Raw genomic sequence first — 18,118 nt, forward strand, 5'->3', positions numbered from 1 at the left:
GAAGGAAGAAACTGTTTCCTATCCTGATCCTTCTTGTCTCTATGCATCGGAGTTTCCTGCCTGGTGGTAGAAAGTCAGAGGGTGCTGGATGGATGGGTGGGATCCTCAATAATACTAAGGGCCCTGCTCCTGATAAATGTCCTTTATGGATGGTAGGGAGATCCCTATGATCCTCTTGGCAGTTCTCACAGTCCTTTGTAGGGACTTCCAATCCAATACTCTGCTGCTCCCATACCAGATGCAACTTGTCAGGACGCTCTCAATGGTGCTCCTGTAAAATGTAGTTAAGATGGGGGTGGGGGGGGGGTGCTCACTTGCCTCAATCTCCTTCGGAAGTGGGGGTGCTGCTGTGTCGTCTTGTTCAGGGAGGTGATGCTAAGGGACCAGATGAGGTCATCAGTGATGTATATTCCCAGGAACTTGCTGCACTTAACTCTCTCTACGGAGGAGCCATGTATTCGCAGAGGGGGATGGTTCATCTACACCTTCCTGAAGTCCACTGCGACTTCCTTGGTCTTCTCCACATTCAGGCTTAGGTTGTTCCTCTCACACCAATCCACCAGCTGCTCCACTTCCTCTCTGCACTTCATCTTGTCATCATTATTGATGAGACCAACTACTATTGTGACATCTGCAAAATCGAGACGAGGTGTGGGTGAAGATCTGATTTATTTGTATAATATTTGGACTGGCACTTTGATCAAGGATTAATTTGATTGAGGTGTTTTAATGGCATTCGGATTTGTTGATTAAATACAAAGAAACCTTCTTCTCCAGTAGGGTATCATGAAAGCAGCACAAGCCAAAACCAAGAGCTAGGAAGGGGAGTGGGTGACTTTATTTTACACAGAGCAGTGGAAGCTGGATAATCTGACTCTGATGAGAGTTCTGGCTGCAGGATTCTACTATTTAATATGGAGGTGGGTTGGAAACTGGAATTCTGCCACAGATCTGAAATGATCATTTCATTCAGAGAACCACTGTCGGTTATTTTGAGTACAAGATGGGTCTAAGCATCTGCAAAATGAAATTTAGGTCTTGATTTGATTTCATTTTGTATTCTTTCATTAAGTGGCATTGCGTTTGTGGTCAGCATTTAATAGAGACATCATTAATTACCCTTCAGGAGGTGGTGACAATGAGCCAGTATTGGGACAGCTGAAAATGATTTAAGAGGAGTTAGGCAGGAAATTTTTAATCAAACCTAATAACAATTAGGGCACAGTATTATAACCTCCTCACAACTTGCAAGGAAGAAGCTGAAGACATTGTCTGAAGAGCATGTTGGAAGATGAATCTGATTGTTGTGTGTGACTTGCAGGCGAGGCTCTCCTGGAGAGTAAATCTGTAATTGACTATGTGTACAGCTCACCCTCCCTTCGCTGTGTGCAGACTGCATTCAACATACTAAGAGGTAAGAGGACATTACCGGTTGTTAACACATCCATTGCTTGCTTTACATTATCTAAACTACAGCTCCTTTCCAGATGTCTCACTCTGTCCCCTCCACTAAGGCTTCAATAGCCTGTCGTGTTTTCTCTCATGGTCCTCCTAGTTCCTTCACTACTTTCCTCAGACCCCTTGCCTTTACTTCCTCAGACTTTCCTGCACCTTTTATAACAGACATCCCCAAAATCCCTCACTTTGAGCATGTGACTGGTTATAATTAACTGGTGATTTCAGCCACACACTTTTCCTAAAGCTTGCATGATTGTCTTCAGTGACTCATAGTTTTTGGAAAATCACCAAAGATGTGATTTGGGTTGTATGTGCTGGCTGGGATGGAAGTGGCTGAGTCCTGTCAGTCAGTAACTGGAATCCACAACATTAAGTCACTAGAATAGAATGCATGGACCTCCATTGTGTTATCTAGCTATCCTCCATGCATTTTGTACTACCAGGTTCAAGGGCAGCTCAACCTTGCTGTTGTAGGATTATGGAAACGTTCCCTTGCATAATAGGATGGACTATTGCTCTTATAATCCACTTTGTTTTGATCTTGTACCTTATTGGCTCACTACACTGCACTTTCTCTGCAGTCACTATGCTTTATCCTGTTTTCTGTTATTGTTTTATCTTGTACAACCTCAATGTACTGTAATGAATTGATCTGTGTGAACACAAGACAAAATGCTCAGAAGAACATTTCTTATCAAAGTATGTATGCAGTATACAACCCTGCGATTAGTCTTCCCACAGACAGCCATGAGACAAAGAAACACCATTCAAAGAAAACATCAAATACCCAACACGCATAAAAACCAAATTGCACAAACGGCAAAAAACAAATAACACACAGAATCTTAAACCACAGAATCCTTGAAACAGTGTAGGAATGTTCAGTTTAGTTCCGTTCAATTTAGCGCTGTGTTGTTCATTGACTGCAAGTCATAGAGCTGGTCCATCCCGATAAAATCGCGCAAAATGACAATATAAACAAAAGCGGAAACACATGTAACATGAACTACAGAGTTCTCTAAAAATGAGTCCAATCCACAAACTGTGCCAATCAAACCTCGCCCAAGACTCCTGCATTTTCCTCCGGCGGCAGTGAGCTACTCTAGTCAAATGGAGGCAGACAGTGCTGAACAGCCACTCACCTTTCACTCTCTTCCTCATTGATTTCAATCTTGCTCAACACTTTAATGGGCAAGTTGGCTGAGAATTAGAGTTCATCCTGGTTTCTCGCTCTGCCATTAGGCTGCACACTCCGTTCTCGACCAAGCCAAATTCCCTTGGAGACGGTGAACGTGCAGATCACTCAGTTGGCCCATAAACATCTTATCAAAATGTAAATTACAGGTTCCAATTGCACACAGATTAGTAGTACAGTCGGCCCTCCTTATCCGCGGGTTCTGCATGCGCGGATTCAACGAACCACGGATCGGGAAAACCCAGGAGTTCTCTCTCCAGCACTCGTTATTTGAGCATGTACAGACTATATTTTCTTGTCAATATTCCCTAAACAATAAAGTATAACAACTATTTACATTGTATTAGGTACTATAAGTACTCTAGAGATGATTTAAAAGTACAGGCAGTCCCCGGGTTATGAACGAGTTCCGTTCCTGAGTCCGTCTTTAAGTCGGATTTGAATTCAGAGCAGGTACATCTGGTATTATTTAGTGTCAGTTAGTCAAACGTTTGTCTTAGTATATAGTATACATTTTACCTTTCTATGCATATAAAACACTGAAGAAATGTATGTATTTCAATTATTAAACCACTGCGTTGCTTAGTAATAATTGTAACCTTCATCGGGGCAGGGCCTTTCATGTGCTCCATTAAACTTGTTCCAATCGTTGACCGACTGTAGCCTAACGCTTTTCCAATGACCTATGGCGTTTCACCTCTTTCCGATCACTTTATTACTTCCACTTTATTTTCAATCGTGATTGTCATTATTTTCATGAACAGAAACTCTGTGGATTCAGAGCTGTGCCAGGTCCTAAAGACCACTGATCTGAAACAGGTTAAATAAGGTCCAGGGTTCCACTGGGTCCTAAAGTCCACCGCACTGGTCAGGCTAAATAAGGGACTTCAGCATCCACGTTTTTTGGTATCCGCATGGGGTCCTGGAACCAATCCCCCGCAGATAAGGAGGGTCGACTGTATATTTAAAAGAAGTAGTTTTATGAGCTGTCTGCAGGGCGTCGCTGTTATTCGCGTTGGTTGCTGGTGCTATTTTGCTCATTGTATACATCAGGGATGGCCAAAATTACTTAATGTAAGAGCCACATATGATTAACTTCAGAAGTTTGAGAGCCGCAAGACATGAACAAAATTTATTCACACGTTTTTATTGTTACATACACATTTTGTTACAAAAATTTTATATAAATGTTAAGAAATACATGTATGCAATAATATTCATGCATGTAGTTTTTTTAAACTGTTAATTTGTATTAGTTTCAGTAATCATAATGTACATATATACCAAATGTTTTCAAAATCTTGACTGATGATCGTTTTAGCTATATTGAGCGTACTTAATACGGTAATGAACCATGGAGGCACCTAAGAAAAATATGCGAATTTGCATTTCAGTAACATAAGATTAGACTGCCAAAAATAAAAGGGAAAAAAACTGAGATATTTTTAATGATATGTATTTGTTTAAGTAAATATCTGGTCAAAACATGGAGGAAAATATGTAAAAGAAAAAAGCAAACCAATAAAATTAGAGAGATTTTAATCAGATACCACCTTATAAAATTACAGTCTTATCTTGTCAACACCATGAATTGTTTCTTTTAATGCCACCAAGTCCAACATCTCATCTTTCACAGTTCCACCAGAGGAAACATAACGAATAAATACCGCCAGTTGTGGGTTGTCTTGTATGTCTGTAGATTCACCAAGAGCTAAGCTAAATGCAAGGGAATTCTTTACATCATTTTGCCTGCAACATCAGCACTGATCTGGGAGATACGCCTCTCTGTAGTGTGGTGTGAAACTGGTGTTTGTGCTATTAGTCGCTGAAGTTTTGTGTTATTTGGATCTAACACTGCAACAACTTCAGCTATACTCTTAACAAATTCGCCATCAGAATATGGGCGTTTAGCATGAGCGATGTTCTATGACATAACGAAACTAGCTTCAGTCGTATTGGCTTCCTTACTGAGCGTTGTCAACAGTGTCTGCTGGCTATTTAGAGATGATTTTAACACAGTTAATTTGTTTTTCTGTAATTCGGATTTATGTGGATAATCAGCCAAAAAGTTTTTGTGATTTGTTTCATAGTGGCGTTTCAAATTACTGGCTTTGTAATGACTGAGTGACACATTGCAGATAAGACACAAAGGTTTACCACCTTTAACGGTGAATGTAAAATCTTCCTCCCACTTTGGCTTAAAATGTCTGTTTCCATCTTCATATTTTTGTTTCTTACAATTTGATGATTCCATCTTCCTTCACAAAATTTTCACAGACACTTGTAGACTAAACTTGTATCCACAGTGTACCAACTAGGTCTGCACAATTCAGCGTCCGGTGTTATGCTGCGTTAATGTACATGACATGAGTGAGGTTGGGCCTAGACTTTCTAACACTTTGAGCACCAAACGACGTAGACCTATGTCTGCGCTACTTTTGCCTTCAGTGCCCAATGATGTAGATCTACGTCGTTTCATTTGAAACTCGCGCCTCTGTCTTCAAGCTGTCTTCAGCGCCACATAGCGATTCTCACCAACTCTTGAGCGATGGAATTAAGTCTCAAGGGATTTCCCATGGTTCTATTTATCGCCAAAATGCTTTCCCATTCATTTCTATGCAATGGCAGCACGTGGTAAAAAGGAGATCAACCAACATATTTCCATGAGGTGCACATTGAATGCCAAGGAGCCGCATGTGGCTCGCAAGCCGCAGTTTGGCCAGCCCTGGTATGCATGCTCATAATTATATACAAGCTTTTCACTGAACATTAGTACATATGACAAAAACAAACCAATTCCAATTTCAATCCTGCTTTCACAAAAAAAAATCTAATTTCATCCATGCAGTAGGTTTGCAGTGGTGCTTGGATAATTATTTTAAAAGTCTACTTGGTCTGCAAATACTTAATTTTCTTAAATTATTCTTGTTGAATTTTCTTATGAGGAGAGGTTGAACAGGCTAGGCTTATGTCTGTTAGAGCTAAGGAGAAAGAAAGTTGTCTTGATTGAAATACAAGATTCTGGGGCTCTTGAGCAGGGTGGATATGGACTGGATTTTTCCTCTTGAGTTTAAAAAAGAGAGGTTGGTATTTTCTCAAAGGATCGTGAGTTTTTGAAACTGTCCTCCTGTAAAGGGGATGGAAAAGTCTTGGAAAATTTTGAAGACAGAGTTAGATTCTTGATGAGCACAGGGATGAAAGGTTACTGGAAGTAGACAGGATAATGGAATTGAATGATCCCACTGAGTGGTGGAGCAAGCTTGAGGAAGACAGCACCCTGCTCCTAACTTGTACCTTTATGTGTCAGAATCTAAGCACTCTCCCTCCAAGAATGACCAACAAAATGGGGTCAGTAGCCACAGATTTTTGAAAACTTGGAGAATTTAACTGAGGTGTGCAGCAAATTAGAATGATGTGCTGTGCAATTTATGCCATGCTCTGTACTAAGTAAACCTGATAGATCAGGTAGTCTTTTTTCTCTTTTTTTTGTCTTTCACATAAGTCGAGGTGTCCCTTTCCTTCCAACCTAAGTCACTGATGCTGTCTTGGGGCAGTTCTTTAGAGTATTGCTGGGAAGATCCATGTGTGCTTGCTTGTGGATTTTTATTCTCTTTTACTCCATTTTTATTTTCCTCTGTTCGTTTCATCTTTCATTCTTCTATTTTCCATCTCTTTTCCTCCTGTGGTCACAAGCGTTCCTATGTGGGTCATTATAAGTGCACATTCGTGCTGGCCCTGGGTCATCAGTGACCTATTTAACCTTGCTGATTTGGAGAGGTTCCCAGTGCTGAGCAAGTAATTGAGTTGGTGTTACTGTATTGCTTTGTTCTCAGGATTTCAAAAGGAAAACCAGATAAAGATTCGGGTGGAGCCTGGACTATTTGAATGGACAAAGTGGGTTTCAGGAAGTACATTGCCAGCATGGATGACGCCAGAGGAACTTGCAGCAGCAAATCTGGGGACTGACACAACCTACAAGTAAGAATTGATGTTGAAAGTGGTGACTAAATGTTGCTGCCCAGAAAGGAGAGCACTCTCCATTGTATGGATCAAGTAGTTTGATCTTGAACCAGCTTGTGAGAAGTATTTTCATTTCTTGAAAGCTTGATTGATACAGGTGTTTACAAGCGTGCAATACAGAAAATTGTTATTCTTGCTTTTGTATGTTATGGTGTCATTCTTTTAAACCACTTTCAGTAGGTGCAGAAGATCAAAATTTGTTAACTTTTTATACTACTCATGTTACATACAAGGATATGACAAAAAAATGGCTGGAGTCGCTTAGAACTTTTGTGCAAAGATGTTTATTAGGTGTGTCAAAAATTAAACTTGCAAAAATCGGTGAAAATAGCAAAAAGAAAACTGTCAATATTTACAAACAGGTATCTACCAGAAAACACAATAGCTACATATTATGTCCAGTGTGAACTCCTGGCAGTTAGATCTCTTTCTCTCTTGGGGCGAATAGCTCCTGTCTTTTTTTAGGCACTAGGACATGTGATCTTTAATTTATCAACAAAGTTAACTTAAGACTGCACATGAATTACGATATGATGCACCCCACTGTGTAGTTACAATCACATTACAAAATAAACATGGGGTTCGAGTCTCTGTTGCTGCAGAATGGTGGCCATTATGATGCCCCTTGTGGGCATTGAGGTACTGCAGGACAGTGAGACCATGCTCTTGGATCCACGTTCTGGTGTCTGGAGGAAGGACCCACAGCATCTCCACTAGAGCAATGGCCACATCAATCTCCGTCTTGGACTTCTGCTCTGGTCGAACCCATTGCTGGTAGAGACCCCTCAGGCAATGGTATGTCTCAGTGGGTGACTCCCCTGGTGGTAGAGTACCAGAACGAAAGCGTTGACGACAGGTTTCTGCCAAGATATCAAACTTAGCCAGCAGCAGCACCTTCAGGTCAGGATAGTTGTTGGACCTCTCTTCATCCATTTCAGTGTCGGCTTCAAGAGCTTTACCTGTCAGTAGTGGCACGAGCTGGCAGGCCTTCTCCTCCTCCTCTGGCCATCCTCTTGAACCTGAAGGGATGGTTCGCAATATCGCCACCTTCTTGATAAGAAGGCATCTTGGGACCTGTCCGCAGGCTTTGGAGTTCCTTCCTGAAAGCATCATCTCTCCTCTGCTGAGCAGACAAAAAGTGTCTGAAGAGATTTCCCAGGGAGGGTTTGGAGGTAGTACCACTTGAAGATCTTTTTGCTTCTGGCCTGAAGTTCTTCCTCCTCTGAAGTCTCCCCTGTTTCCCAGGCATCTGCTTCATTCTCAGCCTCAGGGTTCCCTGACTTGGGACCACAATCCCACTCTTCTCAGAGTTCAACACACCCCTTTCCAACTGGCCATCCCACCACTGCCACCACATGTCAGATACGTGGGTTAGGACCAAAGAAGTAAATGGCTGGAGACGCTTAGCACTCTAGTGCAAGGGTGTTTATTAAATGCATGAATAATCAAACTTACAAAAGTTAGCAAAAATAGCGAAAAGAAAAACTGCCAATATTTACGATAGGATAGCTAGCAGGATATCTCTCTGGCCCTTTCTCCACTGTGTATGGTGGGAAAGGCACTATAAAGCTAACACAAGTGCATCAGCTTGGTTTAGGAACCACTATTAGAACATACCGGGAAAGACATTGAAGCGCATATACTCAGCGCAACGACGGCAGAATGGCAAGGTAATGATTGTGTGTGTGTGTGTAAGAAGTGTGTTTACTGAGTGCTCTCAATCACAGTGTAATGAGAGGTGAATCTATGTTGAAAGGTGGGAAGGGGAATGAGGTGTGGGATAGGGGAATTTGGTATGACTTGATTATGCTTAGGATTGGATCACCGTTCCACAACTTTCTGAAACCCTCTGATATTATTCCGGCTTGCGTGTGCTGTTCAGAATATTTTCCCTATTAATCTGCAGTACAATGTAACAAGGATTCTAGTTTGCAAAATGCAACTCCCAAACTGTACACACAGCACCCCTGGTGTGCTGCTAGTAGTTGGAATGAGGGAAGAGAAGTCAATTTCCCTCAGGTGGAGGGATGGGGATACTAAGATAGCAGTCTTCAGATAATGGATGGACGTGGGCATCTTCAAGAGCAATGCCTCAAAAAGGCAGCATCCATCATTTTGAATGCTGATGAGGAATAGTTACAACAAAAGTTTGATAATATGATCTGCTTTTATGCTATGGATTCTTCGTACTTTCTCCAATACATGTATATATTCATTATTTTTTATTCTTTGGTATTTTAAAAACTTCAACCATGTTTTCATTTATCATTATAGAAGGAGTTCTCTGAAGTCAAGTCACTTTTTATTGTCATTTTGACCATAACTGCTAGTATAGTACACAGTAAAAATGAGACAATGTTTTTCAGGACCATGGTGCTACATGAAACAATATAAAACTACACTGAACTACGTAAAACAACAAAAAAACAACTACACTAGACTACAGACCTACCCAGGACTGCATAAAGTGCACAAAACAGTGCAAGCATTACAATAAATAATAAACAGGACAACAGGCGCAGTAGAGGGCAGTAAGTTGGTGTCAGTCCAGGCTCTGGGTATTGAGGAGTCTGATAGCTCGGGGGAAGAAACTGTTACATAGACTGGTCGTGAGAGCCCAAATGCTTCGAAGCCTTTTCCCAGATGGTAGGAGGGAGAAGAGTTTGTATGAGGGGTGCGTGGGGTCCTTCATAATGCTGTTTGCTTTGCAGATACAGCGTGTGGTGTAAATGTCTGTAATGGCGGGAAGAGAGACCCTGATGATCTTCTCAGCTGACCTCACTATCCGCTGCAGGGTCTTGCGATCTGAGATAGTGCAATTCCCAAACCAGGTAGTGATGCAGCTGCTCAGGATGCTCTCAATACAACCTCTGTAAAATGTGGTGAGGATAGGGGGTGGGAGATGGACTTTCCTCAGCCTTCACAGAAAGTAGAAACGCTGCTGGGCTTTCTTTGCAATGGAGCTGGTGTTGAGGGACAGTGTGCGATTCTCCGCCAGGTGAACACCAAGAAATTTGGTGCTCTTAATGATCTCTACCGAGGAGCTGTCTATGTTCAGCGGAGAGTGGTTGCTCCGTGCCCTCCTGAAGTCAACAACCATCTCTTTTGTCTTGTTCACATTCAGAGACAGGTTGTTGGCTTTGCACCAGTCCGTTAGCCGCTGCATCTCCTCTCTGTAAGCTGACTCGTCATTCTTGCTGATGAGACCCGCCACAGTCGTGTCATCGGCGAACTTGATATGGTTCAAGCTGTGTGTTGCAGCACAGTTGTTGCGGAACTGTCACATGAAATGTTAAGCTAACATCCTATCTGCTCATTATCAAGGAGAGATTAAAAAGAAATCCCATGATATTATTTCAGGAAAAGCAACAGAGCTATTCTGGGTGTCTGACCTGTATTTGTCCCTCAATCAACATTTCTAAAGCTGATCACCTGGTCAGTTACACCATTTTATTTGTGGGAGCTCAGCATGCACAATTTCCTGCTAGTTTTTTAAAATATGTAGTAGAGCAATTAGATAGTGCTAGGGCTTTTGAAAGGAATGTGTAAAAGTTGCTACAGAATTGCAAATCTTTCTTTCATTCTCTTTTAAATGGATGTTGAATTGAGGCTAATCATAAACAGCTGATGCTCGAAATCTTGAGCACCACACAAAGTGATGGAGGAACTCAGCAGGCCAGGCAGCATCTATACTTGCTACCCGTTAAACCACTGGTGTTTAGGGCAGCTATGGAGGTCCTCCATCTCTGTCTCAGTAGAAGGATTCTTCATGGTTGCTTCTATAAAAATTGTATTTGACCAGTCAGGGTTGTTAGCTCTGATCTGAACCCCCATACCTGGAGGGCCAGTGGACCACTCTTAGTCTGGTTTCTACCCTTTGACCTGTTTTGCGTGGGTGACTCTACCAAGAGCCAAAGCACAAAGGCCCTGACTCCAGCCAACATAAATCTTTGAGTCATTGAGGCATGCAAGCCTCCAAACCCTGAGACAAGTTTGTGGTCCTCTTGGAGGAGGCAGCATCTATGAAGAGGAATAAACAGTCGACACTGAAGGGTCTCAATCCAAAACTTTGACTGTTTATGCCTCTCCATAGATGCTGCCTGACCTGCTGTTAAATTGTGGCTAATGGGTTGAATCCAATTAGTTGAAACACAGGTGAACACCATCTCCCCTAGGGATCACCTTTACATAGAGACTTGCCCATGTACTCTTGTGGTGGGGGAAGCTTTACAAAATCAAAGACGCCTCCAAGCTCTTTGTGCATAAACAGATGATAATGAAACTACCTGCAAATCTGGGAAAATTACCGCAGGAGCAATGATGGCTAGGGATGAGGGGGAGAAGAAAAAACTTCCTGTACTACTTGAACCTTCACATGGAAACCTATTTTACTGTTGATGGATAAAATAAGAAAATAAGTAGGGCACACTGAGACCAGTGAGGTTTGAAAGTTAGAGATGGTCTCGTTGAAAGGTATTTTGGATAATAAGTATGTCAAAATCAAGTGTTCTTTGGCTGAGATTACTGATTTAGAAATTGCTTCAAGCTATTTGCTGTTATAACAGTACTGTGGGTCACCTCATGCTGTGTTAAAGTTACAAAAAAAGATCAATGGCTCTATCTGTTGTTCTCAGGACAGGTGCAATGATAGCAGTGGAATGGGGATCTGCTCCTGGACATGCAAGAATAACTTGGTCAGCCTTCTGAGGAAGACAGCACATATTTTGTATAGGGGAACTAAAAACCACAGCTAGGAAGATGCTGGGGAAATTTTTGGAAGGACATGAATATAGTTTATGAATGCTTGTAGCTTGAAGCAGATTAATATCTGTCCAAATATGTCTACTCCATAGGGAAGGGAAAGCGGGTGAAATTCTCTCATATAGTCATACAGACAGAAACCAGTCACTTGGGCTACCACGTCAATATCAGCCATCATCTTGGTAGTGATATACATTCCACCTCAGGGCTGTGTCATACAGCCTCTAGACAAACTGAGCAACATAATCAATAGGCATGCAACAGTGAACCCTGATGCATTCCCCATCATTTTGGTGGGATTTTAACCAGGCCTGTTTGGAAAAGTCCCTAAATAATTATTACCAACAAATCACTTGTGGTACCAAAGGAACCAACACACTGGACCGCTGTTCTACTACCATCAAGAGCGCTTACCGTGCTATCCCACTTTGGGAAGTCTGATCACTGGGCTGTACTTCTACTTCCTGAGTACAGGTAGAGACTGAAGACTGCAGCACCAGTAGAGAGGACTGAGAAGGTGTGGACAAAGGAGGGGCAGGAGTGCTTACAGGACTGCTTTAAATCGGTGGACTGGACTGTATCCAGGGATTCATCTTCAAATCTGAATGAGTATGCTACAACTGTCACTGACTTCATTTAAACTTGTGTGGATGAGTGAGAGCCTACAAGAACATATCGTACATACCCAAATAAAAACCCATGAATGAACCAGGAGATTTGCAGTCTGCTGAGGGCTAGATCTGTGGCATTCAAGTCTAGTGATCCAGGACTATACAAGAAGGTCAGGTACAACTTGCGTAGGGCTTTCTCAAGCAAAGGAACAGTTCCGAACAAGGTTAGAGGTGGAATGGGATGCATGTCAACTCTGGCAGGGTTTGCAGACCATTACTTCCTACAAAGCAAAACCTAACGTTGTGAATGGCAGTGATGCTGCTCTTCCAGATGAGCTCAATGCCTTTTATGCACGCTTTGAAAGGGAGTTTAAACTATAGCTATGCAAATCCCTGTAGCATTCAGTGACCCTGTGATCTCTGTCTCAGAGGCTGACGTCAGACTGTCTTTCAGGAGGGTGAACTCTCACAAGGTGGCAGGCGCCGATGGGGTACCTGGTAGGGCTCTGAAAACCTGTGCCAACCAATTGGCAGTGTTGAAAGATATTTTCAATCTCTCTTTGCTACAGTTGGAAGTTCCCTCCGGCTTCAAAAGGGCAACAATCACACCAATGCTCAAGAAGAGCAGGGTGAGCTGTCTTAACAACTATCACCCATAGCACTTACATCTATGGTAATGAACTGTTTTGAGAGGTTGGTTACGGCTAGAATTTACCCCTGTCTCACCAAAAACCTGGACCAACTGCAATTTGCCTATCACCACAATAGGTCTACTGTGGATGTGGTCTCATTGGCTCTTCAAGCAATCTTGGATCATCTGGACAATATTAATATCTACATCAGGATGCTGTTCATTGACTGCAGCTCAGCGTTTAACAAAATAATTTGTACACGTCTGATCTTAAAGCTCCAAAACCTGGGCCTCTGTCCCTTCCTTTACAACTGGATCCTCAACTTCCTCACCAGAACACCACAACCTGTGTGGATTGGAAATAACATCTCCACCTCACTGCCAATCAACACTGGAGCACCTCAAGGATGTGTGCTTAGCCCACTGCTCTACTCTCTCTACATCCATGACTGTGTGGCTAGGCACAGCTCAAACGCCACGTATAAGTTTGCTGACAACACAGCTTTTGGTGGCAGAATTTCTAACGGTGATGAGAAGATGTACAGTAGTGAGATATATCAGCTAGTTGAATGGTGGAGCGCAACAAATAACTTTGCAGTCAACGTCAGTAAGACTCCAGAACTGATTGTGGACTTCAGAAAGGGTAAGATAAGGGAGCAGTTTCAAGTTCCTGGGTGTCAACATCTGAGGATCTATCCTGAGCCCAACATATCAATGCAGTTACAAAGAAGGAACAACAGCGGCTATATTTCATTAGGAATTTGAAGAGATTTGGTATGTCACCAAAGACACTCACAGATATACTGCAGTGAACATGCTAAGGTGGCTGCATCACTGTCCAATACAATGGAGGTTACTGCACAGGATCAAAATAAGTTGCACAAGTTGTAAACTCAGTCAGCTCCATCCTGGGCACTAGCCTTCACAGCATCCAGGACATCTACAAGGAGCGATGCCTCAAAAAGTCAATATCCATCATTAAGGACCCCCATCACCCAAGACCTGCCTTCTTCTCATTGCTACAATCAGGAAGCAGATACAGAAGCCCAAAGGCACACACTTAATGATTCAGGAACAGCTTCTTCCCCTCCGTCATCAGATTTCTGAATGGACATTGAACCTATAAACACACCTCACTCCTTTTTTGCACTACTTATTTAATTTAACATAGTATATATCTGCAATTCACATTATTTATTGCAAAGTACTGTTGCTGGTGAGGTTAAACCTGATTCTGATCACTCCTCCAGACAGTGCATTCCAGGGACTCTCCAATCTCTGGGTGAAAGAAGCATCCTCAGACTCCATCTGTCCTCTAGTTTTATTCACCTCTAAGTGGTAAAGATTAAGGGAGAGAGAGTGGAGAAATTGAATTCCTTGAGTGGATGTGGTCAAGGTTGAGGTATATAAGCTTACTGAGAATAGGATAGACTGAAGAAATCCACTTGTTCCTCTATATTCCTAGAACCTTACTATTCATGACCTCAGTATCTTCAATGTATTTCCTTGCAATTATCAGGATTAAACTCCATCTGCCACTTGTTACCGTACTTTTACCATCACATCAATATCACCCTAAGACAGTCCTCCTCACTGTCAACAACTCCACTGATCTTCATGTCATCTGTAAACTTGTGATTGTGCCCCCTACATCCACATGCAAATCATTCATGAATATTGCAAACAGCAAGGGTCCCAGCATCTGTTCCTGTGGAAAACCACTAGTCATAAGCGTCTAATCATAAGGACAATCCTGTTCTTGAGCATGATGTTGGGTAACTTCCCTAATGTAGCAGTGTGCGGGAGGAGGGATTTGGGGGTTGATGTACCTGTTCCATTGGTTGTTGCTTTTTTTTGCGATGAGGAGGGATTTGGGGGTTGATGATCGTGCTGCCTTTCTTTTCTTTCTTGGTTTCGTGGTGACCCAGAGAATTGAAGAATTTGAGAGTTTGTTCATTAATGAACCTTTGAACTGTGAGGAGCGACATAGAATGCCAACAGCAGCAACCTTGTGTGAACTTATCACTTGGAAGCAGAGGGCGAATGTGATCATGACCTTCATGGATGTACTAGTTGAGGCATACAAGGGAGGTTTTACTGAGATTCTAGCAGCGCTGAGTTTTCTGGACAAAGAATGTGGTTTGATTGTTGGCTCATAAATGTAGCTTTTACATAGCTTCATGCATGCTGGTTCTTCTGTGAGTTAAGAAGAAGAATAGCCCTTAACTCGGCAGTGGAGTTATCGGGGCGCCCTCATGATAGTGTCTCCGTAGCAAGCTATTCTTGTTTTCACAAGGTCGAGTTGCTAGCTCGACACTCAATCCAACCTGGATTCGAACTTGGGAACCTTCACTGAAATTATTGCGCCACCAAGCGGGACGTGAGTAAAAAAGAACTATCAATTTTCAGATTGAAGTATTGCAGACAAATCTTACAATTTGTGCTTTATTTGACATGGTTTTGGGAAGTACAAGCTGGAGAAATGTACTAGAAGATGAAAAGCCTGCTTAAAAATGGGCACAAAGGCACCTTGAAGGAAATACCTCTGCTAGCTCACTTTATCATCTACACTGAACTACATTTTTTAATATTAGGAATTGTAAATTAATTTCTACCCCTTTGAAGAGTCTCAGGTAAGTATTTAGGTCTGCGGTGAGATAATTGGATTTCTCTACCCCAGAAGACTATTGATTCTTGGTTGTTGAGTATATTTTATACCAAGATGGATGCTTTTTTGGCAATCAAAGGATATGATTATGCAAACCAGTGGAATTGAACCTGATGTTTAGCCTTTTCTATGGAATATTGCAGCTGCAGAAGGTGCAAGTGACCTACTTCCTCTTCCACAAGCTTGAGGTGGCTGAGTCTCTTGGATGGGGTGTGAAAACCACCTTGTACTGTTTGGACCAATACACAGATTGCACGCCATCAGTCGTGACACTTCATTCATCTGACTCTCCCTCCTGTCTATTGCTAACTAGTGTTTGTATGTTGCAGACCTCACATACCGGCAAACAAACTGGGGATTTCGGAACCCTATGAGACATACATTAGCAGGAGTTGCCAGGTTATGAGGGAAATCCTGGCTGAATGTAAACTCAAAGGTAACTGTCACGTTGACTGCAAAGAAATTTTCATTTAACATCTGTATAGAAATAATGTTAGTGATCACATTACCATCCCAAAAGCATCAAAGCAGAGCTTAAAAATTTCAAAGACAAGATTTGTGATTTTTTTGCTTTTGTTTTTAATGAATTGGCCAACATGTATTGTCCATCCTTATTGCCTTTGAACTAAGTGGCTTATTTCAGAGGGTATTCCAGCATCAACTACGTGGGCTGAGGTAGGGCACATCAGTCAAGATGATAGATACTAAGCACAAGAAATTCTGCAGATGCTGGAAATCTTAAGCAACTGACACAAAGTGCTAGAGAAACTCAGCAAGTCAAGTGGACTTTTCCCCTGAAGGATGTAATAAAGCAGCTGGAGTTTACAACAGTCTAGTAGTTTTGCAACCATCTTTGCAAAGGCTAGTTGTAATTCCCCCCCCCCCCCCACAAATTTAGTTATGAATCCAAATTTAAATTCCATGGTGACTGTGTCAGGATTTTAACTCGTGTCTTTGGATTTTTAGTTAAAGGACTAATAATTAACTGATGAAGCACCACCATACAACTATTCTGCCATGTAGGTAGCCAGTCAAACTCCATGCTATCTGAACATATGAAGAATCAGGAATAAACTCTCCACATCCAGTTTACTCTTCCATTCATTAAAGTCATGGTAAATCCACTCAAACCTTTATAAATCTAAAACAAATAAGCTAATTTGGATATTGGGTATCAATTTCAACACTAAAAAAATCCCCAACAACTCATCTGAGTTTATTATCATTTGTACAAGTACATATAAGCACAGATGCAATGAAAAACTTGTACCACAGGCACACAGCATCTTGCAAGCAGATTAAATTAATTTAGTTTTGTTAAACATAATTAAACACAAGTTACATACACCTTTTACAAGAAAGAACACAATTGGAACAAATAACTGCATAGTGCATAGTAGATGGTGGTCAAAATGTTCATTGAGTTGTTAAACTGTAGTGATTACAGTTGTTTCAAGAACAAACTGGTTAAAGGGAAGTAGCTGTTCTTGAACCTGATGGTATGGAACTTAAGGCTTCTGTGCCTTCTGCCTGATGGTAGTTGCAAAAAGATAACATAGTCCATGTGTGGAAATCTTCGACAGATGTTGCCTTCTTGAGGCAATGCCTCCTATGGAGATCCAAAAGTGGCTTCTCTAGATAGAAAATTCCAAAGGTTTGCAATCCTCTGCATTCAGAATTTATTTATTTCAATCTGGGGTTGATGGGGGGTGCTGCACTGTTGGAGCACAGGTGAACTATTGAACATAAACAGCCCAGGCACTCCACCCCCCACCCCCCAGATGGATGTATAGTATCCCAAGTTACTATTTGTGAAGAATAGGGAAGCCCCACTAATCATTATCCCAACCCTAATACCACTATAAACGTGATGTGGTTAACTATCATATTGCTGTTTGTGGACTCTGGCTGTATGTCCAGTATGCCGGCAAGAAGTATTTCATTGGCTGTTGTAGGAGCCATGTACCTATTTTCTGTCCGTTGGAGCCATGTATCTATTTTCCGTCTGTATTGTATTTCGTGGCACATTTATTATGGTGGGTTGGGACATGGTAGAAGCAAATGAGTGTAGTTATGTATTCACTATTTTGTTTTAGCTAGTTGTTTAGTTTAGTCTAGTTGAGAGTTAGAGGCAGCCAGCAATGATTTTGTTTGTTGATTGCTTACTTGGGACATTATTGGAACGCTAACTAGATCGCTAATTGGAACGCCAAATGGAACGCTAATTTAGTTCAATCGCTTAGATCGCTAATTGGAACGCAATTGGACCGCTAATTATGCTATTATTCCGCTTAGTATCGCCAATATCGCTATTAGATCGCAAGTTAAACCATTAAATAGCTAATTTAGTTTTGTTAGTTTTATCACTACAACGTTGTTTGTCTTCGCTGGAATTGTAATAAAGGATTGAACATACCTTTTTCGATTTGGAAATTCATTATTTGGAAGCATGCCATTCAGTGTCAAGTACCCTGACTTAGTCTCTCAGTGGTTTTGGTTTGTCTTTAAGTAGCCACTGCAGTTATAAAGCAATATGCAGAGTTGCCAATATACACTGTGGTGTTGAAAATGTTCTTCCTTGTGCTGGATGCCACCTGAAATGCCTGTTGTTTTGCTCATTCTTTTCAGGTAACAGCGTTCTGATTGTAGCACATGCCTCCTCACTAGAGGCCTGCACCAGGCAGCTCCAGGGGCTCTCTGCACGCAACTCCAAGGACTTTGTGCAAGTGGTTCGAAAGGTCTGTGTGTGTATGTGCCCTCCAGATGAGAGGGGG

The 18,118-nt window shown here is 41.8% G+C and overlaps 1 protein-coding gene across 3 annotated transcripts in view; it reads left to right on the plus strand.

The window, feature by feature from the left end:
* LOC132385131 (ubiquitin-associated and SH3 domain-containing protein B-like) overlaps positions 1 to 18,118 on the plus strand; it is a 208,917-nt gene that overhangs the window by 180,823 nt on the left and 9,976 nt on the right. For all 3 annotated transcript variants that reach the window (XM_059956935.1, XM_059956937.1, XM_059956936.1), the window contains 4 exons: positions 1,322 to 1,414; positions 6,487 to 6,631; positions 15,674 to 15,780; positions 17,973 to 18,082. In XM_059956935.1, the coding sequence (XP_059812918.1) occupies positions 1,322 to 1,414; positions 6,487 to 6,631; positions 15,674 to 15,780; positions 17,973 to 18,082 (455 nt within the window). The remainder of the gene's footprint in view (positions 1 to 1,321; positions 1,415 to 6,486; positions 6,632 to 15,673; positions 15,781 to 17,972; positions 18,083 to 18,118) is intronic.

The sequence above is a fragment of the Hypanus sabinus genome, chromosome X2 (genome assembly GCF_030144855.1).
Source record: "Hypanus sabinus isolate sHypSab1 chromosome X2, sHypSab1.hap1, whole genome shotgun sequence".
Taxonomy (NCBI): Eukaryota; Metazoa; Chordata; class Chondrichthyes; order Myliobatiformes; family Dasyatidae; genus Hypanus; species Hypanus sabinus.